This window comes from Ictidomys tridecemlineatus, chromosome 2 (assembly GCF_052094955.1).
Source record: "Ictidomys tridecemlineatus isolate mIctTri1 chromosome 2, mIctTri1.hap1, whole genome shotgun sequence".
Taxonomy (NCBI): Eukaryota; Metazoa; Chordata; class Mammalia; order Rodentia; family Sciuridae; genus Ictidomys; species Ictidomys tridecemlineatus.
In genome coordinates this window covers 142,067,609-142,094,979 of record NC_135478.1, presented here as the reverse complement: position 1 = coordinate 142,094,979, position 27,371 = coordinate 142,067,609, and the positions used below count along the sequence as shown (strand labels likewise).

Below are 27,371 nucleotides of genomic sequence, written 5' to 3'. Positions count from 1 at the left end.
GGGTGATTCCGTAAGAGAAAACGACAAGGTGGGCTGAGTGATATCTTCACTGACCACAGCATGTCCCCCAAGTGCCCTACCATAAAATGACTCTGAGAGAGGACCTAGAACATGAGCACTGGTACCTCAGTACCACTTCAAAGAGAATGACGGTGACAATAAAAATTGGGAAGATAGCGATCATCACATTTTTAAATTATAAAAACACACATTTCCAAAATAAGTCTTGTGTTCTTGGTAAAATAAATAGATTTTGGCCAGATGGCTGTTCATGTCTGCCAGTGCTGTAGGCGTAGGCCGAGCACCTTATTTTTAGGCTCAGTGTGGTCGCTTGGCCTCTGTAGGAGCTTTAGGTCTTTTTAGCTGTGGGTGACCTCAGGGAGACCATTCCAGGAGAGACCCGCCTGGCCCGTGGAAAGGAGGTACAAAAACCACAGGACCTGAAGCTGCCCTTCCATTTTGTTGGGTCTCAGTGAGAAACATTTTCTTTTTAGTATCTTTTTCTTAACTATTTTCCCTTTCTTATTAAACATTTTTTATTTCTTGATATGTATCATTTGAGGTTCTTCTTTGAGTCTAATTGTGGACTGTAGTAATAACATTAAGGTTCCTTTAACCCTTCCCTGCTGTCTTCTTAACAAAATAATGACATTTTTATTCTTTTTCATGTCTATTCATAGAGCATCTTATTGAAAAATACTGGGGGATTCTTTTTCCAGTTTGTTTTCTATTTGAAGAGAACTGTTTGTGCCAAGGTATCAGACTTGCTCCTTCTTGGCTCAGAGTGCATGGCCTGCTTCCTGACAGTGGTGGGGGGCTCACAGCTTCTGTCTCTGGTAAAGCCTTTTCTGCCATATTTGACTATCTCATTTGGTTCCTTTATTTCTCAGAAGTTCATGAATTCTGGCAGTGGTCATGGCCTCCTGGGTCTCTCTTGCTTTGTGGATTTATGGTGTAAAAGCAGTAGCCTTAAGACATTCACACAGCAGTGCTTTTTAATCTCAGGGGACACTGTTGTGCTGAATGAGAGGATATGGAAGATTAGCCAGACATTTTTCCCTCTTGGGAGCCGCTATGCCTAAACAGTTAGGTTCCACCATGGGCCTGTGTTTATCCCTGGGGGGAATGGGCCTGTTAGACTTGAGTTGTAGTGATTTCCTGTTTTCAAGCACATGTGAAACAGTGATTCTGGTGCCCAGTGGGACCCACCCGAGTCAGCGGGGAGCCCCATTAGCACATAGGTGCAGCATGGAAATCCTTGACCAGAAGAGTCTCAGCTCAGAATTTGTGGAGTAGTTGCTTAGCAGGGAAGTGGGCAGAAACCTGTCATTTTTGTGAGTCTCAGTGGCTGGGATGAATCTGTTGGAGAAAGTAGCTCTTTCTCTCTGCTGAGATATGCTGGAAAGGCATGTACCAGGGACAGTAGCTTCTTTTTCCTCTCTGAGAGTATGAGTGTATGGGTGAGGAGTTGGGATTTATTATAAGCATTGAATTATTATTATTTTTTTTCTGTTTCATGTAAACCATATCATGGGTGAGGGCAAAGAGAAATCTTCATAAATTGCTTTGCATACTAGTTGGCTGTGTTTCAGTAATCTAGAGCCCTATATTTTGGTATTAAGGCATTTTTATATTTGCCTCCTGCTGATCTATAGAAACAGCAATTTCAAGTGGTCCAATCTAATATATATTTTGAGCACCTTTAGACTTTTTCAAGTCAGATATTTATCTGGACAGATGATGGCAATATACTTGAATAAGGACACCTTTAAATCCAGAATGAATTTCCACTGGGTTTGTAAACTAAAAATGAAATGTGGTGATAGAATAAAACACTTCTCAATCTGCGATATGGTAAAGTGCCTCTCAATCTGTGAAGCTTCAACTCCAAGTTAATGAGCTCTTTGTACACCCTCCAGACCCCTCTGAGGGTGGCTGGCAATGGGGGGAGACAGGCTTAGTGGGGAAGCACACGGTAGGGCCTCTGCAGGACATATGGGAACTGCATTGCAGGACTGAAGCAGGAAAATGATTGATTGATGGTCATTAAACCTGTCACATATTTATTGAACATTTATGTTAATAATGTCCTGAGGCACTGCAAGATTGGAGAAATCCTTTGTACCTGAACAAAAAGATTAAACTATATTTGAGAAAGTTTTGAAGTTAGATATATTTTATTGCTTTAGAGGTCTTTGAAAATTGATTAACTTATTCAAACCAGAGATAATAACTCTGGGCTGGAATATTTGATTAGTCAAAGTAAACAGATTCTTTGACTGTGCTAGATTTTATATATTTATATATATGTATTATGCATTTAATATAATATTTGAATAATGACTTTAGTATACAAACTATATTCTATCACTGGAGAGTCTAAAAGGAAAATGAGCATGAGGTGTAACCACTAGTTGTGTTTTGGACCCATAGATGATTTTGTTCTGGTCTCTGGTAGCCCTGCCCCTTCCTCCCTCACACACTTTAATTTTGACTACCTGTCTTCTCTCACTTGGTCGTAGGTCGTTGTTAACAAGTTAGTGGTTAAGAGTTTTGCCTTTAGTTTCCTCTGTTCTCCCCCAGACCCCAGCGGTGGTGGCTGTCACATTTTAATGTGCATAAGAACCACCAGGGAGTTTGCTAAAAATGCACAGTTCCCATGCCTTACTCCAGAGACCAGAGAAGCTTAGAGGCTGGTCTTTAACAGACTCTTTCCAACTAAGGTTTAATGGAAAGGGAAGGACATATAAATAGAAACCTAAGTACTTATGATCATACTTAAATATTGGTCAGGTTCTGCTGAAATTCTGTTGAAATTAGTGCAAAATTTATAAGAGGTCAGCTATCAATTACATGATATTGTTTGTGTGACGCTTTCACAGAATTATCATGAGCATTAACCAACTTCATTGAAGTGGTACTTGTCCTCTTCAGATCATCTCTATCGAACCTCCCCTAGTTCTTTGAACCCTATATGTTGAATATTTTTATTATAACCCTTATTCCTGCCTCCCCTGAATTTTTGCTAATTATTTACATGACTGGCTTCTTTACTAGAAATTATGTTTCATTAGGTCAGGAATAGAATTTATTTCTTCTCAGGATCACTGGAAGCATCAAGAATAGTGCCTTGCCAGCTTCAATAAATGTGAATAAACATTGTTCCCATAACCTGGGGACAGTCTGAAGTTCATTTTTCTCAAATCCCCCCAGTGAGATCAGACTGACTTTCTCCAGAAACCTATTTCATAGTTCAGATTAGTAAGGCTCAGAAAAACAAAGCAAAGCAAAGATCACACAGCAAACCAGTGAGACTTGGGATTACATTCAAGTACAGGACTCCTGTTCCATCCTGGGTAGACTCCACTAAAACATCTCTGAGAGAATGCTTCCTAACCACAAGGGTTGAGAACACACCCCGAGGGCCGAGCGAGAGAGACCCAGCAAATAGCTTCCCTTGGGATTGTGTTTTGAACAGTCTTGTGGTCCAGTTAGGTAGAGTCCTGACTGGCGCCTTTGGGTGGGACAGCCTGACCCACTGGGTTGCTGCCAGCCTCTTCATGTACTGGATTCCCACAGGGATGCACTCTGTTTCCTGTGGTCTCTCTGTGATGGGCAGCAGCTGCAGGATGAAGCTGATGTGACGTCTGTTTGTTGCTTCTTCAGCACGAGCCAACTAGATGTAGCAACTTGACCAAACAGCCAAGGTTTTATGACTGACCTGGTGGGATCCAGCAGCATCTGGAGGAACCCAGAGGCGAGTAAGAGGAGTCCAGGGCCAGGTGAAGCAGATTTTAGAGACTCCTTACCCAGCCCACAAACAGGAACCTTTCTTGTTCAGAATGGATCCATTCTGGGAAATCCTCTCTGTCTCCATTTGCTTCCCTCTTTCTGCCCATATCTTCCTCTTCCTGTTCAGGGAGAGTGTGAAGTCAAGCTGTCCAGGTTCTGATTCACGTCACCTTAGTATAATTCTTGGTCAGGTTGCTATACCGTTTGCCATATTTTTAGTGAGAATTTTGATTAAAAATTTAAATAAGATTGGCATTCCACATTCCAGGGGTTCACCTTTACCTTCTCCATCTTTGTTAGTTTTTGAGCTGTGTTATTCTCTTTCTCTATCATTAGCCCAGCATTTCCATGATGTCACTGCTCTCCACATTTTGTGCCTTGTTTTTCTCAGTCTCAGTTTCTAATTCCTGGTTTTAGCCTGATTCTGAAATATACCATCAGGTATTATGGCAGAATGGTCATTCTTCCTACACATAAGCTGCACAGGGGTATGGGCAGTGTGCTGTGTGGAACTTTCTGGTTTTGGTGGAGTCGGATGATCTGGTGGAGAGCCAGAGGATAGCCATTTGTGACCATGGTTAAGGGGTCAAGAGAAGTGCTGTGGGGATCGTGGTGGGGCTGGCTCAGAGCAGAGTCAAGTGCCCAGGTGGGGGTTCAGTAAATATTTTTCACTAATGATGATGATGTGCTGATATAATTTCTCCTGGTGAAGAGACTGTCCAGGAGAAACTTGAACAGCCTTCAGTATGTGGGAAGGAAATTCTATGTTGAGAGGACAGAGAGCAATACTAATCCTAAAATTGCAACAAATCATTAGCTTCAGTTTCTCCTTAGGCCCAGAGTGAGTCCCTAGTTGCTAATAGGGTCTTGGTTTCTCTGTGTCTTGGCTGGTTCTTCCTGGTAAGTGCATGCTCTTTCCTGGATCCTTGGATCCTATTTACGCTGCAAAGACAAAGTATCACTGTCATACTTTTTGGGATCAGAAATGGAAAGATTTTTGGGATCAGAAATTGAAGAGAAGGTCTGACTGTGATCTCTATTCATGGCAGGGATCTGGCTTTAGGACTTTGTATAACTGAGAAGAACTTATGTCAAGAGATTTCTCCCTTTCAGTTTTTTTTTTAGATCTATTTCTAATGTTCTATTACCCCCTCACCCATCTTAGACATGCACCTGGTCTTTGTTCACTAAGCTCCGGTGGGTCTGAGCCTTCTTGTTTGGGGACATTAATCCAAGACCTTTACCTTGGCATTCTCAGCACTTCTAGCCAATTGGAAGTTTCCAAATCTTAACTCTGTTCCCTTAGAGATGTCGGTTGGAAGGCAAGGTGGCTACTAACACGGGGGATAAGGAGTGACCAACAGGGGTCAAGACAGCATCTCCAGGAGCCCTGCCCGATGGGTGCTGCTATGCCCTGTGGTATCTTGGTCTCTAACACCTGGCATGGTGGCAGGTGCTAAGAGAAGGTGACCTCTGGTGGTCACTGAGTTAACATATACTCCCAACCAGTGATCACATACAGTTGTGAATCTACATATGTGTATAAGTACTTACATGTGTACAACTCCCTCCGCATTTGCATGATGGATTTATAAGAATTATGCTACTTGACTTTTCTTTGGCCTTTCTTTTCACCCGATCTTCCTTATCTTCTCAAACTTTCCATATTAAAAGATCCAGCCAAAGTGTTTTCTACATTTCTCTATTCCATGAGTGATTCTGTAGAGATCTCTATATGCTGTTAGTTCCCACATTTATGTTCCCAGTCCCCTCACTGTTAAATCCTAAGTGATATATCCATATGTCCTCTTGGAATCTCTGTGTGGATGTCTAGCAGCAACCCAAACTAAAAAAGGCCTCAAAGGAGATTTGATTGTCCACTTCTCCCCCAAACTACATCCTTTCCAGGAAGCTGCCTTGCTTCATTCACTCAGCCCTCCAACTGTGTGGACCTTGATTCCTTCTTCTCTTGTCTCTTGTGTTCAGTCTCTTAGCAATCTTGACAACAAAGCCTGGAGACTATATCTAATAATTTCTAACTATTGCAGTTATCACTCTTGCCTTTAGATAATACATTATCAATGATTTAAAGATCTACAGATTATTTCACTTATTTGAGGAAAAAACCCACAAAAACCCTTTGGTGATATCTCATCTCACCCAGAATCAAGTTAGAAGATCACAGCCTACAAGGCCTTATTCTATATGACTCCAGACGACACCTCTGACTTTATGTCTCAAACCTTCCTCACTTTTCACTCTGCTCCAACACTCCTGGGCTCCTCCTTTCTTTTGCATGATATCCAGGACCTTCTCCACAGAAGAAGTTTGCACTAGCTCTTGTGCCTGGAACCCACTTATCCAATGCATTTGCATATTCTTATTCCTTCATTCAGGTGTCTGTTTCCTTACGAGAGGGTCGTCTTCTGACCATTGATGCCCACCAGCACTATCCCCTTATCATTATGTTCTCTCATTCTGCTTCGTCTTCTCCAGAGCCCTCCCAGTACCTGTCACATCATACACATGTTTGTTCCTAGCAGTCTTCTCTGTTAGAATGTTAACTCTGTATGGACATGGTCTCTCTAAGGCTCATGACATACTCACAGTGTCTGGGACAGTGCAGGCAGGGCCCATTCAGTATATATTTGTTGGATGAGTGATTTTGTGCCATTGGTGTTTATTTATTTTTTTATTCAATAATTTTAAGGTCTCATTCTCTTCCCTCCAAGGAAATTATGTACTTTCTACTGTCAACTCTGCCTTTCTGTCTTGATGACTGGCCTTTTACATAGATCCTATTCCTTTGTATATCATGTTTGATGGTGGGAAAGTTATGTAAATGCAATGAAAGATGAAGAGTTGCCTCCAGCGAACAATGATGTCATCATAACAAGCTACATAACAAGCAACGTAAGATAAAACAACAGATGATCCCTGACTTAGGATGGTTCAACTTACAATTTTTTGGGCTTCACAATGGTATGAGAGCAATATATGTTCAGTAGAATCCATACTTTATGTTTTGAATTTGGATCTTTTTCTGGGCTGGAGATATGCAACACTTTTGAGATGCTGGGAACAAGCAGTGAGCCATAGCTCCTAGTGAGCCAGGAGATCACAAGGGAAATGACCCTCACTCTATATTGCACTGTGTTGCTGAGGTTGGGCAGCCTCATAAATTAAGTGAGTTAAATGAATTTTTCACATAGGGTACATTAGCCTATGGTGAATCAAGGTGCATCTGTATCTCCTATAGGAAACTTCTTTTAAAAAAAAAAAAGATATTGCTGCCTTCATTAGACTTGGGAGCATGATAATTATTGGTTTTGGAATGTTAATTAAATTAATTGTGTTCACATTTTCTATTTTACCTAAAACATATTACAGATGAAAGATAAATAGTAAAGTGTGATAAATATTATAATTTCACAGAGGAAGGAAATAATGGCACAAAATAAGCATACCCCATTTCCCCATGATATCTGTAAAAGAAAGTGTTCTGCTGCTTGCAATTCCGTGATGCTGTTGTACCTTGGCGGGTGTGCACTGGAGTACCATCATGGAAGAAGATTCATCTGGGCTGTGAGATCCCAAGAGGCTGAGATATGTAGGTCAAATTCTGTCTCAGTGAGATAATTGTATAACAGAACTTTTAAAGGCTCATTCAGTGACCTACGATGTAGTGTCTAAAGACCCAGGATGATCTAGATGATCCCAAAGAGTTTGTGGCAGTGGAATTGGGTTACCACTGACTGTTCCCTCCCATGAACTGGTGACCAGCACTTCTTGCCACTCATGTTGCAATATGTGAGGTACTTTTGCTGTGTTTATGCTCTGGGCCTTTTCCGTCTTGGACTGTAAGCTCTTCTGAAGGCAGAAGATGTATCTGATTCATATTTTCTATTCCCAGAAAAACCTGGCGTAGTGTCTGGCCCACAGCAGGGCTTCAAAATATTTCTTAAGCAGATTTGTGGATTTTTCGTCAGATAGATCTGAATTCTACAGTGCAAAGGGGTAACCTACAGAAAAATATGTTTACAGCCCAAATATTGCCTTTTGTAAGGGCTGTTTTTCTGTTGACATTTTTTGTCTTAGGTACATTAATGCTCTGAGAAGCTGTTTTATGGTGAAATCTTTGTTAAAAGTAATGTTTAAGGGTAATGACCATGGTTGTTTTTTTTTTTTTTGCCTTTTAACAAATAAAACATGGTCTGTATCCCCCTAGCAACATGTTTATGTTAATAATATTTTAACTGGCCACTTTCATTTTTTTATAACACCTTAATTTCTAAAATGGATTATATGCAAAATATGGCACTCATTGACCACTTAGTGAGTTTAAAAATAGAAGCTAATAGATTAAAATTACATTTTAGACCTATGAAATAAATCTCTGGCTTTTCCAGTTCTGTCTGACATCTGCATGTGGCCCCTGGGATAGCTCTGGTGAAGAGAACATGCTGCTAATGGCCCTGGCGAATGAGTCAGACCAACCCAAGCTCAGAATTGCCTTCATATGGGGGATGCTGTCTGAGGCTGGGGTTTTCAGTTCTGTGGACATCTAACCAGCTAGAACACTCCTGTCCCTTCGTTTTCCTACTTGTCATTATTCAGGCTAACTGGACACCCTTTGTAGTGAGAATCAGGGTCAGTGTATCCCAGGAGCAGAGATCTTCTCAGCATCTGAGGCACAACAGCATATACACAGGCAGGACGGTAGAATCCAGCCTAAACCTGACTGGGCCTTCTGTCCCAGGGGTGCCTTTGAAAGGCCCAGTGATTGCTGGTGGTCAGGGTCAATTGTGCAGCTGTCTTTAAAAGTGTCTCACTGGTGACCAGAAAGTTACTTTCTCAAAATGACAGATGGGCTGGAAGCCACTCCTCCTCCCTGCTTATTCCCTGCAATGTCAACTTCTGTTTACTCCTCAGAATCAGGTATTTTTGTAACTTCCAACAGGACATGGGCTTTCTAGGGATGGTCAGTGAAAAAAAAAAATCTTCTATTTCATCTGCTTTGTGGTTTTTTTTTAAATTTTTTTTTTTGAGAGAGAGAGAAAATTTTTTTAAATATTTATTTTTTAGTTTTTGGCGGACACAACATCTCTGTTTGTATGTGGTGCTGAGGATCGAACCCGGGCCGCACGCATGCCAGGCGAACACGCTACTGCTTGAGCCACATCCCCAGCCCCCTGTGGTTTGTTGTTGACCCACAAGAATGAGGGGTGCTGGAGGATTTGGTGGGTTCGCTGTGAGTGTGGGTGATGTAGGAAGGAGACAGGTGCTGACAGCAAGAGTAACAGCCCTCTAAGGCTGGTCAGTCACACAAAGAAGTGATTTTGACACCACCAGTGGCCAACAGGATTAAGACATTCAGTTTCCATGCTTTGCTCTTCTTTGGTAGAGAATCGTTTATATGCATAACTGAAAGGGTCTGCTGAATTCTCAGTCTTTTTATACCAGAGAGCCCTGCTTCTTATATTGTGGTGAGTAAGGAAAGGAACCCTTAAAATAATGTCTCCAGGTATCACCTTCCTTCATGTTGTGTTGTCTGCTTTGTTGTAGAGTTACTCTAATTTATTAGGCTCTCTCCTGTCCCCCCCAGAAACTGATAAGGCTGGACAGTGCCCTCTGAGCCACAGATCCTGCTGGTAATTGGAACTGGACACCCCCCCCATCCCCCACCCCATGTGGCCCATCATCTTTTCACTGGGTCAAAAGAACTCTCAGAAAGGCATAAGGATCTTCCTAGTATTTCATCACCCCTTTCTTTTTTGTTTTCTTTTTGGACAGGGGAAGAAGCTGATTCATTATTTCCCATGTGCTGAAGGGCGCCCAGCAGTGTAAAATAATCAGAGGTGTTAGGAGAGGTCACGGGGCCACCTGTACATGGTTTCGTTCCTTTGCAGGGCTTCCTTCTCCAGGATCCCTGGTTTGCAAAATCTTCCCAAATCAGGAGTCTTTTGGAAGTTTCTCTGCAGCACCTACTTCATCCCACATCCCAGTTTTTGGATGGGGAGGACAGAAGGGGAGAACTGACCATTTGGACAAAATGAAAGAAGAACGTCATTATTTATTCCTGTCCGTTCGCATACCTGGCTCCTGTCTGCTGGCAGGACTGGACACAGTGTACCTTTTGGTTTTCTAGTCTGCTTCTGGGAGCCACGTGCAGTGGCAGGGCTGCATCTGCAAGGGGCTCACAGGGCTGTCACTGGCTGCTTCCTATCCAGTTCATTTCAGTTACATGAATGTGTGCTGCCGACAGACCCTTTGCTTATACGATGTACAACATAATAAAAAACAGGCCGTGCTACTTTCTTTGGGCTACTATTTTTATTTGGTGGTTATTTCTTTTGTGTTCTGCCATCTCTAATGTTTTGGTTCTATTTCAAAATATGATTAAACAGAATGAGGAGCTGTTTGACACTGCCCTGTTTTAAATCAGAGTTTGTACTTGAGCAGCTGGGACATTCTAATGGCCTGTGTTTCTTTGTTCTGAGAGTTCCCTGAAACGGCCAAAAAAAAAAAAAAAAAAAAAAAAAAAAAGCCAGACCTAAACCCTTAAGCAGAGTAAGACCCCAAACAATCCCTCCAACAAACTAAAGACTGGGTTTTTTTTTTTAAAATTGAAATGTTAAGTAACTTAAATATATATATAAAAAAGAACTTCTTATTAATCCCCCGTTGCTTCTGTTGGCACGTGTCATATTTTCAAGGTACAGTATCAGGAGAACACTGTCATTTTGTGATGTATGAGGGCAATATATCATCAGCACATCGTCTTTGTAGAGGATATGGGTACTAAAAGACACGATTCTGGCCAGACAGAGCAGCAGGGGGCCTTACTTCTTTCCTCCGCCCGCCTGCCTTTTTCTTTAATCTCCCTCTGTTTTGTGTTGCAGAGAAGTGAATTTCTTCATGGGATATGACTTGTTGCAAAATAATCGGGGGGCCCCAGTGGGCTTCATAAAGTCTTTTAAATGGTCGGGCTTCAAGGGCAGCTTTGTTCGGAGTTTGCACTGTTAGCTGGGCCTAAGGAGGCCGTGTTTGCCAGGGCCCAGGTCTCTGGGGTAAAGGCTCGCTGAGCCTAGACAGGAGAAAAAAAGAATAACACTCCCAGATGTAGTGCAATGAATTGCATGATGTTCTTACAAGATATTTTAACATTAAGTCTCTAAAATTATGGCTGTGGGATGCTGTGAGCCTCCCGGGAGGGTATTGCCTCCTGTGCAAATAGCAAATGGAAGAAGGGTTGAGAGGACGCAGCGGGTTTGAGCCCAGGTTCTGGTCTGTCTTGCAAATGAACTGGTGCTCAAGACTTGTTTTGAGTGGAGCCAGAGACATAATCTGTCTTTCCTTAAAGGTCCTATTTTTACTTGCGTGTTCAAAATGAAACCATAAAGCACGGAGGTTTATAATGGTCTGAAAATGGGGAATGCTTCATCAAGGCAAACGTTTCAGTTCTTAGCGGCAAGGAGAGAGGACTCCTCTTAGCCTATAAGACAAGTTATATATTATAGTGATTAAGGCACAGACTTTGATATCAGAGAGCCCTGGGTTTGAATGTCTGCCTTGGCTGGCTGTGTAAGCCTGGTGAGCCATTAAACTCCCTGTGCTTCAGTTTTCTTACCTATAAAATAAGAGGGTGGTAAATTGGTGCCTTCTTCAGGCTTGTGGCAAGTGCTAAATGACAAAGTACACAAAAGCATGTTCAGTGCAGTCTGGCACCTGATAGATTTTCTAGAAAGGTTGGGTGCTATGCTAAATTAAGAGTTCAGCATCTTGCCTGCAAAACTGTATGCCCTTCACTGTTTGACTCCTTTGATCAGCTTTGTTTGTGGCCTTGACCATGGAAGGGATTTGCAAAAGTCAAGGAGGTTGGTGGTGCAGAAAGGGTTGGAAGTGCAACTTTAGGATAAAAATTGGAGGCACGTAGTGCAAGGGCTATAGCCAATTCCTCCCATTTCTTGTGCCGAGCTCTACTCAGTTTGTAAAGAAGAAACTTTGGGAAACCATCTGACTCCAGTTGGAGAGTTTTGGTTACTTTCCCTTTCAACTTCCGTTTTCTCACCTTAGAAATGGTTTCCTTAGTCCCCCCCCCCCAATCCTGTTGAGCTGAGACATGACCCAGAGCCTAATACTTTACACTTAGGCTTTGTGGTAGACCAACTAACTGCTTTTACTTTTTTTTCTTCAAGCTCTTTGGGGATAAGAGTTATGGAGAAGTCAATTGTACTATCAGCAATGAAGAACAAGCAAGCAAAAGTTTAATTAAAATAATAAATCATCAATCAAATTTAATACTGCCATTGGCAACCAGTGAGCTATCTCAGGGCCCCTCCCCCAGCCTCACTTCATTATTATTTCTAGGAGGCAGAGTAGATTTTGTCCAAAGGAGACAGGCTGGAGCAGGTATGAGCTTGCATTACCTCCTTGAAGGCTTATGCTTGCCTGCAAAGGATTTCCCTGACCATGCATTTCAGAGAGGAAATCAATTTATTTTCCCGTTTTTAGTGATCACAACTGCTGATGAAAAATGGACTCTGCCCATTTGGGTCTTTGGATGTTCCCAAAACACTTCTTTCTTCTGCTTTTGCCAATATTTCTGTATTTACGAACCATCAAGGCTTGAAGTCAGGTCTGCTTGCCCAAGTCTAGGCCCATTCCTTCCATTACATCTTTCCTTACCTGTCTGACTCAAGTAGCCATCCTTCTGAAAAATTTCCAAACTAGATCAACTATATACTAATCTATTCCCAAAATTTCAAGAGTCATGTCAAAGCTGGTCTAATCCTAATATTATATATCTGTAAATTTTAATGTTGTGCCTTAAAAACTAAGCTTTCTGGCTGGTCTCTTAATCCAGACTTGGAAACCATGTTCTGTGCTCAGCTCCATTGCTTGCTAGCTCTTTGAGGGACCTGAGACACTTAAGTTCATTCATTGTGTACCATTCCTCTCTGTCTGCAAATCGAAAGAATTCTGTAAGGATTAATGAAATAATGTCTGTAGAGCTCCTTAGAAGAAAGGTGCTAGGTAAACACAAAGTATTATTCTTCTGTTTATAAGAACTGGAATGATATTGCGTAGGAGAAATTGGGACCCATGTTCAAAAGTATCATAACATTCCCTTTGGCTCTTTCAGGGTCGGAATTGGATTACAATGGGGTACTTCAAGGAGAAGTTGACCTGTTTAACTTCATGCATGGGGAGACCAGAAATTCCAATGAGAATATACAGGCTGATGTTGGATCCATTTCTTCTGGTCTCCCTTCCTTGGGAAATTTGACACAAGACATTCATATTCCTAAAAACAAATTCCTATATGAGCAATTTGGAGACTCTCCACATGAAACACTGTTGTGTGTGGGCTTCAGATAAGTTCTCTAATATTAAGATTTTGATTAAGGGTCAAAGAATCCTATTTGTGCTCACTAGCTTCTCTTTTAGTGCCAGAAGTTACGCTGCAGCGTTTGCATAATCAGCTAGTGTCCAATGTCTTGTTTCCTTTGGGAACTTGTATGTTTCTGGAGATAGGAACCTTGCAGCCTGCTTTTCTCTCCCATTGCACTAAGCACGCATGTGCCAATTCTTTGGTGTCATGGCTGTTCAACCCCCACTGCTGAGTCCCTACACCTTTTAGAGTTGCTGGGCTCAGGCATCTATCCCTTGGTAGTAACTAATAACAATGGGGATTAATGTTGGTCCCTTCTAGTGGATATTTGCATTTGAGTGGAGAATTTTTTTTTAAAAAAATGCTGCATTATAGTTTTTTATAATGCAGGGATTTGTTGTTACCTAATAATATAGCAGTATAATTTGGCCGCTATTACTTCTTAGCACTTTCTCCCTTCCTCCCTGCCTCTGGGTGGAGAATTTTGAAGGCAGCAAATTCTTTTATTTATTTATTTATTTATTTATTTTTGGCGTGGGAGTACTGGGGATTGAACTCAGGGGCCCTTTACCACTGAGCCACATCCCCAGTCCTATTATGTATTTTATTTAGAGACAGGGTCTCACTGAGTTGCTTAGTGCCTCACTTTTGCGGAGGCTGACTTTGAACTTGCAATTCTCCTGCCTCAGCCTGCTGAGTTGCTGGGATTACAAGCTTGTGCCATAATACCTGGCAGCAGCAAATTCTTTAAGCCCCTTCCCCAAATATGACTGACATGATGGGGGAGGGCTTAATATGTGTATGAAAGGGGAGTGGGGTGGAGTGAAGGATTTCTAATTTAGGAAAGAGCCACCTCTGCTTATTTACCACATCTAATGATTCTACCTGCTCTGTGTGCTTCATTGATGTGTTGAGTATTATTCATTTGGGCAGAAAGGAATGTCATAACTTCACAGCTTTCTCAGTTTTCTGAGAAAGGACCTACCTGGCACTTTGAATTTGACTATTTGCCAAGACAGCTGTTTGCCTTTGAGGCAGGCTTTGCTTTCATAAGGGACAGGGATGGAAGGAAAATTATGCCATCTCCAGGGGAATAGACTAGTGTGGACTGCCACCTTGCTAGTATGGCTCATTAAATGAAGGATCGGCAGGCAAGGGAGTGGGTATTTTCAAATTAAGTTTTTTTTTTTTTCCCACAAGATCTGTGATACTGTCTCATAGTCTAAAGCAATATCTGTCTGTGGATGTCTTTCCTTCACCACTCACATCATATTAGCTGCTGTGTTTTTGTCTCCAGATTATTAAGGTTTTTTTAAAGCATAAACGACAGATCAGGTAATACTTTCCATATTGCATAATAGGATTAGTTCTGGAAGAATTAAAAAAAAAATCTTCAAGTCATTGGCTGGGAATATAATAAAATCATCTCAAAAACGTTTTTGTCTGGTGGAAGAAAGCAAACAGAAACATTTCGCACTGGTGCTTTGCTATCTTCTGCACCCTTCTGCCCAACCCTCAACAGGGAGAGTTCATTTCCCTCCCCACCAGACACTGAAAAATGCTTCCGTAGTGGGAGCCAGGCTCAGGGCTGCAATTTTTAAAGCCAGCGAACTCTGTGCTGCCATCTAGTGGCAGGTCTCAGATACAGCAAGCCAGCCGCCAGAATCCTGCTTGAACTTGGCTGTGGCTTCAGTCTGTGGTTTGGCTCCCATCCTTACAGACCTTTGTTGCCAGCCATGTAGATTTTTTTTTTTTTTTTTTTTACTCCTTTCCCCCTCTTCCCTTTACTTTTACCTGTTGGCACTTCATTTGAGGTGTCTCCAGAGGATACATTTTGGGTTTTGGTGTATGTGGTCAATATTAGGGAATCTGTTGTCTGTCTTTCAGAAAGGAGGCAATAATACAGAGAGACACCTTTGACAGCAGGCAAATCATGGCTGGCTGACCAGAAAAAGTGATGAACACAGAGAGGAGACTGAGAATGGAAGATGAGATCAGATTTGTCACTCCTACTGTAGTTAGTTTGATTTTTTTTTTTAGGTTTTCATCTTTTTCCTTGAATGCAATTTTTTCCCCATAATTTCTGTTTGCTTAGAAATAGAGAGACTCCAACCCTAGCTGGAATTTGGGGAAAACTGTTTGAGGATACCAATCTTGCTTTCAGAGTTATGAGAGACACTTCTCTGTCAATGTCCAGATTGGAACCACTTTTCTTGCTACCAGAAGACATTGACTTCCCATGGCTGGTGAAGATGCAGATTCTTGAAGTTATTCTTTTGGAGAGCTCAGGTCACATGCATGGAGCCACCAGGAAGACCTCAGTCTTTCCAGGGTCCTCAGGGCAGGGACATTGTTTTGTTTTCTGTATCCCAAAAGCTTGGGAAGTACAGAAAGTACATTTAAATAACAGATCTCTTCCTATTTGTATTCCAGATCTGCCTTTTGTGTGTTTCCTAACTTGGTTCCTCATCAGTAAAATGGGGACGATGTGGAATTTTTGGTGAAGGAATACATACGAGATTCTTAGCCTCCAGCCTGAACACATTGTAGAAATTGTACCTTGAATGTGAGCCAGTGTCAGAAAATGTTTCTTGAATGAAAAAGTAAACTGAGTGAACTGTGACCTGGAGCCACAGTGATTGTTTGGTGTCCTCAGGACAAGGTGACTGAGGAGATCAGAGACTCCTGGAGGTGTGGCTTTGTGTGTGTCATTCCTCACCAGGGCCAGTGGCTTGAAGATGTGTGTTTTTTTTCTCTTGGCAAAATCAGGGAAGTAAGGGAGTGGTCTTAATTAACCTGTGTTTGAATTTACCCTGTAGCTGCTGCATTCAATTAAAGAGACAGAGGAATCAGTCTCCAGTGATTCTCCAGACTTTTAATTTTTTTTTTCCCATGAGGGCTGGAGATTCTAAGCATATCTTCATATCCACGTCAATCAGACACCAGGGAAATAAATGATCAGCTATGGCAGTTCCCTACCAACATGACCTTGTCAGCATTTAAAAAACTAAGTGTAATCAGAAAGGGGAAAAACTCCACTAAGCCTACAGGTTTAGTTTTGTTCTTTCTGTCCTCCTCTCTTACTCTGTGTGTACAGAAAAAAAAAAAAAATCCAGATGGAATCTACAAACCATCTGGTTAGAATAACTTTTGTGCTGGACTATAATTACAAGCTATTTATTATGAATGTTGGGATCCTGTTATGGATTTTGACTGACTCCCAGGTTTATAATTTAGCAAGGAGTTCCTATGGAAGAATGTGTGCCTTCTTATTTATCAGATCCCAAATTGCATCTTCACACCACTCTGACTGCCACTGTGCCCGAGAGCTTTGAACTCCTTGTGCCTGAGGAGTCTTCCTTTCAAGAGGGAGGACCCGCACTTCTGGTGGCCCTTCTCTCAGGCTGGAGCCAGGCTAGCTGAGTGCATCAAGCTGTGGTGACAAATCTGCTTGTGGAAGAAACTCCTGTCACATTCAACCTGGAGTGGGGCAGTCCGTATCAAAACGGGACTTGCAGAAGCTGCACTTGGCAAAACAAACTCACACTTAATAAGGCCCAGCAGCCTGTGTGTCTGACAGCTATTCTTGATGATTTTGGTGAGAGCAAGTTTGATGATACTTTTAATTTTTTAACATAGATCTCTTTAATTTAATATCTGACCGTCACTATGTTATGTTTGTAATTTGAGAAACGTTATAAAAAATAAATCTATGGGCTGTGACTTACAGTTAGCTTTGATACCACCCTCATTGTAAAGAATCAAAGTGAGGGAAGGAGCTTGGAGCCAGAAGGCCCGGTCTGTTGTTCAGAGGAAGTGTGGACAGCTCCTTCACCTCCTCACTCATTCCTAGCCTCTTCAGGAATAAGCATACTCTCTTTAGAGCAGTAATTCGCAATCCAGGCTGGCCTCAGATTACCTGGGAGTTGGAAAATACACTAATGCTTGTCCTTAGATGACAGCTGAGATTCAAGGGGTAGGCCGCAGCTTCAGCCTTTGTTAAGAACTCCATGGGGGGTTCTCATTTGCAGTTAAGGATGAAGACTACTGTCTCATAGGATCTTAAGGAGTAAATGAGGCTAACCCCAGGAAGGCACTTCACCACCAGAAAAACACCAGAAAACACCAGCTACCGGAAAAACAAGAGAGAGAGGAAGGGGGGAGAGAGAGAGAGAGACTGGATTGCTTAGAAGCCACACACTCCAATCCTACCAGTAAATGATAAATGCAGACCATCAGCAACAATAGCCCTTCAGGAATGGGGTTCAGGTGGCAGTGGATTGATGCTCAGTCTCTGGGTGGTTGGGCAGGACCAGGGATAGCCTCAGGCTGTTTACATGGGTTGTGGTGGGACTCAGGAGGTCTTGCAAAATCATATGGCAAGGAAACAACAGAACTAATGCAGGAATGGAGCTGTTGGAAGGTGGGCCCTGTCCTCTTAATACCCCATGACCCACTCAGGGGAGCTGTGATGGTTGAGTTCAAGGTATTGGGGTCCTGGGACTCACAAAATATCTGATGAAAAGACAGAGGGTGACAATCTGGATTAATTTTAGAATTAGACCCTGGGAATGTATCAGAGGCCAGGGAATTTGAAATAATGTAGGTGATAAACTTTATCTTAGAACAATAGCCTTGGGGCCGCATTTCAATATATGGGCTTGGCTTAGGCTCCTAGCCTTCAAGACACACACACACACACACACACACACACACACATACACACAAACATACACACACTCATTCACATTTACACATGCATATATCTTCTTGGTTCTAGACTAGAGATGGTGAGGTGAACTCTTCCTTGGTCTCTGATATTGAAGTGTGGGGGAACATTTGTGAGTCTTCTCAAGTTCATGGTCATGGTTGAGTTGGGATTCCTTCAGTCCATATCCCAGGAGGGATCTAGGTTTATTTTAAAGTGAGCAGAGCTGGCTAGTTGCTCTTCTCCAAGCTACTCTCACACCAGGCAACGGAATTGGTAGCACCAGCCTTAACCCAGGTTAGGGAGCTGAGCCGTGTACACACATTTGTGACATTAGCTTGAGTTCCACCTCTCCCGTCGTGAAGCTGTGTCAAGTTGGAAAAGTCTGGGACTCTCTCTGAACAGCAGTTTTCTTATTTGTAAAATGGGGATGATGACAAAATTTACCTCATAGGACTGAAGTAAGAATGAAAGCCACAACACCTAGTAAACTCTTGTTAAGACTCGGTGCAGTTCTGTGACATAGTCTTTTGGATTGTGTGGGCGCACTCCTACAGACAGGCATACACATCATGTTTGGATCTTCTCTGAGACATTTTAACAGCTAACCTTTCAGGATAAAACCAAAGATGCAAATGCTTACCACACTTTCATTAGCATAAGTGCTAATGTAACGCAGCTGTCCCACGGCTATAAAACACTGACGACTGTGTCTCTGCTTGGCATGTGGAATATTATTTTTTCTCTTACCGAGCTGATTCAATACTCAACTTTGTCATTATTTGAGTTGGAACTTTAGATTGCTGCATTTTAATGCACTCAACTATTAAGGATTGTTGGACGGCCGTGAGAAAATATTTTTGTTCTCACGATGCAGTCCTGGCCCAGGTAGCCCAATGGGCAAAATATGATTTACACAAATATTATCATTTCTGGAGTGTGTACTAAAAGGAAACCTTAGAATGCAGCTGGAGAAAGCTTCTCCCTGAGCATTCAGTTATCTGGGCAAAGTTGGCTTTTACAGAAAGGGCTTTTCAGCTCCTCTCATCTCCAAAAGCCCTGTGCTTTCCAAAAGTCCCGTGGTCCTGGATGGATATTTCTGTTTCAGAGAGAGAAAAATTGTATTTGCTATCACAGAACTTCTTGCCAAGATGAAAGCAAGATATAGAGGAAAACTTCCGCCATGGGTTAGGATGCTGGGAACTCTGTTTGAAGTTGATTTCAAATGTCTCTTGTTTCTTTTTTTTTTGCCTAGAACAAAGAAGTGACGTGTAAGAGAGAGAAGTGCCCAGTGCTGTCCAGAGATTGTGCGCTGGCCATCAAGCAGAGGGGCGCCTGCTGTGAGCGATGCAAAGGTGAGTTAGTTCTCTCCTGGCTGCTTTCTCTTTTGGCTGTGGCTTAGATATTTTTATTTCTCCTTCTCTCACCTTCCTTTTTATTTGGCTCTTGGCTGGGGTGCAGTTGGATATTGGAGGGAAGCTGGGGTATGCCTGCATATGGATTAAGGGACTGCCAGGAAGGGGACTCCCGGTGAAGGAATGAAGGTACAGTGAGCATCTGCATACCGGGCTCATTTTCTAAGGCAAGTTGTTGACTTGTCAATGGAGAAGATGTAGACATGATGCCTGTGCATATCCGTGCACAAGCGCCCCAGCGTGTTTTGTCAATAGGTTTTGACAACTTGGTTTTTCCAGGCTCTGTGCTCACTCTGCCCTCCTCGGCCAGAGGAGTTCTTAAGCCTGAATTTCACCCCTATTACATTTTTTTCTTTCCTTCCAAAATTAAATCTCAGTCCCTTTGCTTGTTTGTGAAGCAGCTCTGAGATCTCCTGACTCCAGCCTCGGTTCTCGTCCTGCTCTGGCACTCCTGCTCTGTCTTGAGGGCTGTTCTGGTGGCACCTTGTCTTAGCTCAGTGTAGCCCCTTCCTCCTACCCTGTCTGGAGGCCGCCTATGTCCAAGGCCATCTGCCCTCATTCCACACTCTTCAACTTCTTTGGCATCCAGAAGAGGACACTTTAGTGATGTGCTTTTCTCTCTTTGGTATCTCACTCGTGTTAAGGAGATGAGCAGCTCATTGAGGATGGGACGGGGGTCTTGACATTGTGCAGTGTATGTGCAGACAGTGCACCACCATGAGGGGTACCCAGGAGGCCATGTAAAGGCAGGAACTCAAGGCGTGGGCTCAGGAGCCATGCTCCTAAGTCAGAACCCAACAGTGCTGGGAGAAAGTGTTCCCCAAAATTTCATGACCACTTGGAACATCAGAAAAGGTGACCTTGTTTGGGAATAGAATCTTTGCAGATAAAATTAGTTAAGGTGAGGTCATACAGGAGTAGGGGGGGTCCAAATCCAGTGTGACTGATGTCTTTATAAGAAGAGGAGTAGACAGAGACAGACAGACACACTGAGAAGAGGGCCATGGGACCAGAGACACAGATACTAGAGTGATGCTGCTATAAACCAAGGAGTACCTAGGGCCAGGAGGAGCTGGGCAAAGACCAGGAGGGCCTTCTTCAGATCCTGCAGGTAGAGCACTGCCTGCCAGCACCTTGATTTTGGACTCTCAGTCTCCAGAACTGGGAGAAAATAAATTCCTCTTGTCTTTATTAGTATTATTTTTAATTATTTTTAATTAATCATAAAATAATCATACACATTTATGGGACACAATGTGATATCTTCATATATGCATACAAAGTATAATGATCAGATAAGTCCAATTAGCATATCTGTCATTTCAAACATGCACCATTTCTTTGTGTTGGGAACATTTAAAATCCTTCTTCCAGCTGCTTTGAAATATATAGTAAGTTATTTTAACAATAGTCACTCTTCTGTGCTATAGAACATCAGAATGTATTCCTTTTATCTAACTGTGATTTTGTACCTAATGGCCAACCTCTACCTATTTCCCTTCCCCATCTTTCCCAGCCTGGATGACCCCATTCTACTGTCCACCCATGTGCAACACATTTGTGGTACTGTGTATGGAGCCACTGGAAGCTAACTAACTCAACACCCTTACCATGAGAGCAGTGGAGACCTGGATCCTCCCTTCTCCTGTTTATTGCCTGTCAAGTGAGCATAGTGACAGTGTTGTAGGGAGTTAAAGGAAAATTAGTGCAAAATGTTGTTTCTCTTTGCACACATTATCACTGTGTTTCTTTTCCCAGTGATCCCTGGTACATAAGGGAACTTGGGCTATTCTGGTGTGTCAAGCAATAGCCCTCCTCTCCTTCTCATCGGGCTATATCCATTTTATTCACCCTTTTCTTCATTTACCCTAGTCTTCCAAGGGAAAAAAATAACCCAAGACAGACACATTTTCTGAGCATCCTTTTGGATGATCAAGATAAACCTTTCTAACCAGATAAGCCTTTTCTAATTGATCTAGATCCAAGAACAGACCAGTGAATTCAGCTTCCTGAGTTCTCTTTAGGATAGTCATCTCAAGGCATTTATGGGGAGGTCAGGAATCTCTACTCACTCTGAAGTGGCCCTTCCTGACAGAGACCCTGAAGGCATTGGACTTTGCAGGGGCCCTGGGTGAGGATGCTAAAGGTACTTGCTTTTCTCTCTCTACTTCACAAAACAAGGCTTATCTCATGGATTTTAGAAAGCACAGCATAGCTGGTCACTGTGGCACACACCTTCCAGCAGCTTGGGGGGCTAAGGCAAGAGGAATGCAAGTTCAAAGCCAGCCTCAGCCACTTAGCGAAGCCCTAAGCAACTTAGCAAGACTGTGTCTCAAAATAAATTAATAAAAAAATAAAAAGGGCTGGGGATGTAGCTCAGTGGTTCAGCATTCCTAGAATCAATCCCTGGAACAACAACAAAAAAAAAAAAAACCAAAAAAAAAAAAGAAAAGAAAGCAAGCATGTTGTATTCATTTATTCACTCTTAGGTACTAAGACTACTAGGATTTTGGTTCATTTATGTTTTTCTGATTAGAATAGTTACTTCTGCTTATATGAAAAGCTTTGAAAAAGAGTCCAAACTGTAGAAAAGCTGATATTACTTTTCATCTCACCATCCAGAAACTAACAATTTTAACATTTGGTAAATTGATATAAAAAATTGTTAATATTTGGTATATTTATTTTTATATTTTTCCCGTGTGAAAGTATTTATGTGATTGATATCTTACTAGTTATGTCACTTATTATTATTATTATTATGATGATTTTACAGATTAATGTTAGGATATATCATCTCCATTTATCTGAACATATTGTTCTTAACAGGTACATAAGATTCTGTTGTGGGAAAGTATTAGCATTTATTTGATCATTTCTAACCCAATTTGGGGGCATTTAGATTATACCCTGCACTTTAGCCTTGAACAAAAGTGATGATAAACTGAAACTAAAGTGCATTGTGCAGCATAGGAAGAGTGATCCCGAAGATAGTCTCAAGAGGGCACTGAGTGTAGTGCAGATTTTGGTATTCACTCAGAGGCCACTAGGGCTTTGGTCACCCATGAATCTGGTAAACCCCTCTGAAGCTTTTGTTATCTTCTGTTCACAAAGGGAAAAACACCACCACAACAAATCATTAGTATGTTGCAGAAATTCTGAGGCAGTAGCAGCTGTGTTTCTGCTAAGTTTTCTAATAGGCATCTACGTGCTAACATTAAGGTTTTTTTTCTGTTTTTAATGGAGTGATTCAATGGGGAATCATGCTAACCCAGAAGTTTGCTGATCATACTTTATTTTAGAACCAAACGATCTCTAGGCAAAGCTGCCAAAGAGTCAAAAAATTTAATCAGATATAGGGAATAATATGTAAATTAAATAATTTATAAAATATATATAATATGCAGTGAATTTTTCTTAGCAAAGAAATTGAGAGTCTAATTTTTTTTTTTTTTGGTACCAGGTCTTGAACCCAGGAGCACTTGACTACTGAGCCACATCCCCAGCCCTATTTTGTGTTTTATTTAGAGACAGGGTCTCACTGAATTGCTTAACGCCTTGTCCCTTGCTGAGGCTGGCTTTGAACTTGCAATCCTCCCGTCTCATCTTCCTGAGCTGCTGGGACTACAGGCATGTGCCACCGTGCAAAGGCCTTGAGTGTCTAATTTTTCAAATCTTAACTGAGGGACTGACATTTCCTGTATTCTGAAAGGCAACTGCATTCAGAGTACTTTTGAAAGCTGCTCCCCAGGTGAAGTGGTCAGCCTCCTGCAGAGATGTGCACAGTGTGTGCCTAACCTAGAGGGATGGGTACAGGGTCTGGGTCTTTCAGGCTTCTTAGAGGAGCTATAGTGAAAACTTGAATTGCTTCAAGTGACCCTTGAGGACTGTTTCTTGTGGTCTGTCATCACCCCTCTCCCCACCACCGGGAAACATGAATATAAACATTCTCAAAATGTAATGTGTCATGGAAGCAGTTGTTACAATGCAGATTCCTGGGCCTTGCCCAGTAGTAATTATAGTCACCAAGATGGTCATCTTTTTTATTGAAGTAGCAGAGGCAGTTCTCTGGGACTTTGTATTTGAAGCCAGGCACTGGCTGAGGCGCTACCAGAGCCCCATTTTATGCATGAGCAAATAGTGTCATTGAGAGGTTTATTCACTTTCCTAAGATCACAGAGCAAGTAAGTGACAGAGACAGGGACAGCTCTAGGTGTCTCACCATCAATCTTGTAGACATGCTGTATCAGGAACTCTGGGCCTGGGCTCTTGCTCTACAATTTCAAGTCTTCTTTGAGACCCTGGGTACATTGAGGCTGGAGGATCCTGCCACCAGATAAAGGAAAGGGAGAAGTGAGAGGTTGTTTTTGAGGAAGAAGAAGAGCCACATTCTGTAGAGGCTGATAGTCATTATCTGTCCTACTCAGAATTTGGGGGTGAGACATCTCTTTGCTTTTGTAGCTGGGAAACTATGTTTTTTTCCATGAACCTTTGTTTATTTCCCTTTTGAAAACTGTATGTAACTAGAATGATGATACAAGAAATCAAGCTGAGCATATCCTAAAAGCTGAGAAGATCTAACTCAGATGTTGATATGCTGCTGAAGCTTAGGCAAAGTCTTTCTTAGTTGTTCAGTTGTGTAAATAAGTGGAAGTAGGGGAACTTGAACCCCAAGAACTGGCTAACCACTTCCCATCATCTTTTGGGGTCTTTTTCTTTTCTGACCTCTCTTTCCCTCTTTCTCTTTCCTAGCACAGCTATGTTTAATTTTAACTTTCATTAGACAACCACTACATTAATACATTACCACACCAAAACATTTGTCCAGGAAAGGGGAAAGAGAGTCCTTTTTGAGCCTTAAAAAAATGCAAGAAATAATAACTGTCGGGGCTGGGGATGTGGCTCAAGCGGTAGCGCATTCGCCTGGCATGCGTGCGGCCTGGGTTCGATCCTCAGCACTACATACAAACAAAGATATTGTGTCCGCCAATAACTAAAAAAATAAATATTAAAAATTCTCTCTCTCTCTCTCTCTCTCTCTCTCCCTCTCTCTTAAAAAAAATGAAATAATAACTGTCAACTACTTAGAAATAATCACTGTCATCAATGTATTATATCTTTCCCAGGCCTCTTGGAGTCATATATATAATTTTGTGTGTGTGCTTTTATTTGTATGGAGATGGAATGAAACTACATAGTCTTTTGCAGTTTGCTTTTTTAAAATCTCCAATAATATGACTTAGGAATTTTCCCAGGCCAGTTCATGCTTTTCCAGTTGTTTTATGGGTTCCATAGCATTGATGTGCAATAATTCATTTAACATCTCCCAGTCGATATATATCTGGATTTCAGACTTTTGCTAAGCAGCAGGGAGGCCACCTTGCCATGCCTGCTGTGCCTACATGTGTCTGTGAAACCTGTGACCAAAAGTGGTGTGTGTTGTGTGTGTGCTTGTGCGTGTGTGTGCATACATGCATGTGATAAGTGCATGTGTATATCCACGTGTGTGTGTGTGTGTATGTGTGTGTGTGTGTGTGTATGCTATGTAGTGTGGGCGTGTGGGTGCATGCTTTAAATTCTGGTGGACATTATTAAAAGGCTACCCAAAAGGTAAGACTATTCTCCTGTCCTATTCCGTTGAGAGTTTTAAAGTCCTTTCTCCCTAAAAGATGATACACCTGCCTGTAAAGCTTGCCAGATTCCCCTTGTTTCCATTCCATCCAGCTGATTGCCTCAATTTAGACCACCACATTCACACTCTTATGCCAGTTCTCTGCTTTTCTCTGTATCATGAGGGATATTTTCCTCCCCTCTTTCTGTGGGTGAGAAATGCTATCAGGAGCCTCACTGAGGGCCATCATCGCCGTTGTTTCCCAGTGGGTTGTAGAGTGCACCAACTGTTGTCAATAAATTGAGACTTGAATGATGCTGACTTCACAGATTTGGGTTCACCGCTGCAGAACTGCATTCACAGAATTGAACAAATTTGGAATACAGGCTAGATGAAGAGAGGGACAATGTTTTACCATCTGTTATTCCTAAGAATGATTTTTTTCTGTTGAGATATACTATTATTATCATCCTAATTCTTTTCATCATACAACACACTCTGCATTTGAAAGCCTTGGAAAAAATTCAGAGGCTACAATTTTTTTCTGTTTGTTTTGATACATCCATATGGGGAAAGTACAAAGAGAAGGAGGCATATTATTTTTCTCTTTCTGCACTGTCTTTTTAAGAAATTTGGGCCATTTGAAGTCTCTGTATTAGTTCATAGTTGTATTTCTGCTTACTTCTATGTATACTTCTTCTAATTGGGCCACTTTTTAATTAAGTGCATGATTTATTTATGATTATGTGGAGCCTCACTTTATTCCTTTAAATAATTACAGAAGTCTATCTGTATTGTGCATCAGTCATAGAGGGTCACAGAGGTCCTGATAGGTTTTTAAGAGTCATTATCTTTCTTTATTTGAGGTCAGGCTGCTGGTTAGGCACACAGCTTCTCAGTGCTGATGCTGTTGCCACAGGAACAATAATCTTATAAGTTGGGATCTCCTTATGGTGTTCTGAAAAGTGTTACCTGCTTGTATCTCCTAAGAGCTCTGTTCTGGGGCTCACAACAGTCATGGGCACTGACATTTAATTGACCTGACATTTCATGCTGTTGAAGCCCTGATGTTTGAGAGGTGAATATCTGGAGTATTTTAAATTCTTTCCCCCCTGTTATCTTCATGGAAGTACCAAAGCCAATGTTTCCCTCCATTGCTAGATACTAGGTTAGCTGGTTTATGCTCATCACTAGACTTCACAGCAAGGAGGTAATTTCTTTATTTTTTATAAATGAGGAAACTGAAGGCCTAGGGAAGTTGAGTTACCAAGGTATTAGTTTTCCAAAGATCAAGTGGAAGGTGTTCATGTCCTCAAGGAATTTGCTCTATTAGGATGCATAAAGAAATACCAGCCAGTGGGGAAGTTGTCCAGGGAAGGCATGCCAGAGTGAGGAGGAATAGGGAAAGAGGATGCTCGAGGGCTACAGATCCAGGAGATTCTGCAAGGCTTCCAAAGAGGCACCATATTTCTATTATCAAATTAAAGTCAATCAGGAGCCATAGAGGGATCAGAGCCATAGAGGACTGGTCTGGAGAGGGTTCCCAGATGCAGGTCACGGTACAAATGGAGGTGAGAAATTGTGCATAGACATTGTGTAATTATTGCATCCCATGTCACCTAGGAAACATGTTAAAGTAAAAAAAAATGTTTTGATTACTGATTGTTTAGGGAAGGGTAGGTGGATCAGACAATAAAATGACAGTCCTATCCTAATTTCTGCTCATTTTTTTCTGAAATAGATGTTGATATGAAAGACAAGGTAGTAGAGTAGACCTACTTTAGGACAACTCAGATTTCTACAAGTATTCTTAGAAAGTTTTGTGTGTGTGTGTTTGTGTATGTGTGTGTGCATATGTGTATATCTGTGTTCTTATTTGATTTAATCAGATTGCTCATATGTTCCATTTATTCATTAATTCAATAAGTATTTACTGATCCCTTTGCCAGATTTTAGTGGGATAGTGCTTCTTACCAAATTGCTCTTAACTTTTGTGAAGCCAGAATATTCTTTCAAACAAAAAATAAGTATATTATAACTAATTCCTCTCAAATAACTATGTCAAAGTACTTTTGAGATTATTCTTATGCTAATAATGGTTATAAATTTTTATCCAAATAGCCTAATAACTGGGCAAAAGATTAATCTAATTTGAAAAGACTCAATATTGTTTGATGAAAACAAATGAGATCATTGGGAATCAAACAGACAGTTTTGGCAGCTTTTCTATATTTACTTGGACTGAAAATCATCTTTTAATTTGGGGTTCTTTCATGAACAATAATGTATTTGTTATCTGAATATATGTTTGTTATTAGAGGATCATAAATGAATAAGGTGTGTTTCAAGCTGTATAGGTCAAATTCCATTCTCTTTCTTCATATAGAACATGAAATATTAATTGTCCACAATACTTTGATGGAAGATAGAAAAAGATAGTCTTTTATTTGT

General features: G+C 41.5%; 1 protein-coding gene across 3 annotated transcripts in view; it reads left to right on the top strand.

The window, feature by feature from the left end:
- Bmper (BMP binding endothelial regulator) overlaps nt 1-27,371 on the top strand; it is a 235,952-nt gene that overhangs the window by 13,086 nt on the left and 195,495 nt on the right. For all 3 annotated transcript variants that reach the window (XM_021722275.3, XM_005319188.4, XM_078039865.1), the window contains exon 3: nt 19,150-19,249. In XM_021722275.3, coding sequence (XP_021577950.1) covers nt 19,150-19,249 — 100 coding nt within the window. The remainder of the gene's footprint in view (nt 1-19,149; nt 19,250-27,371) is intronic.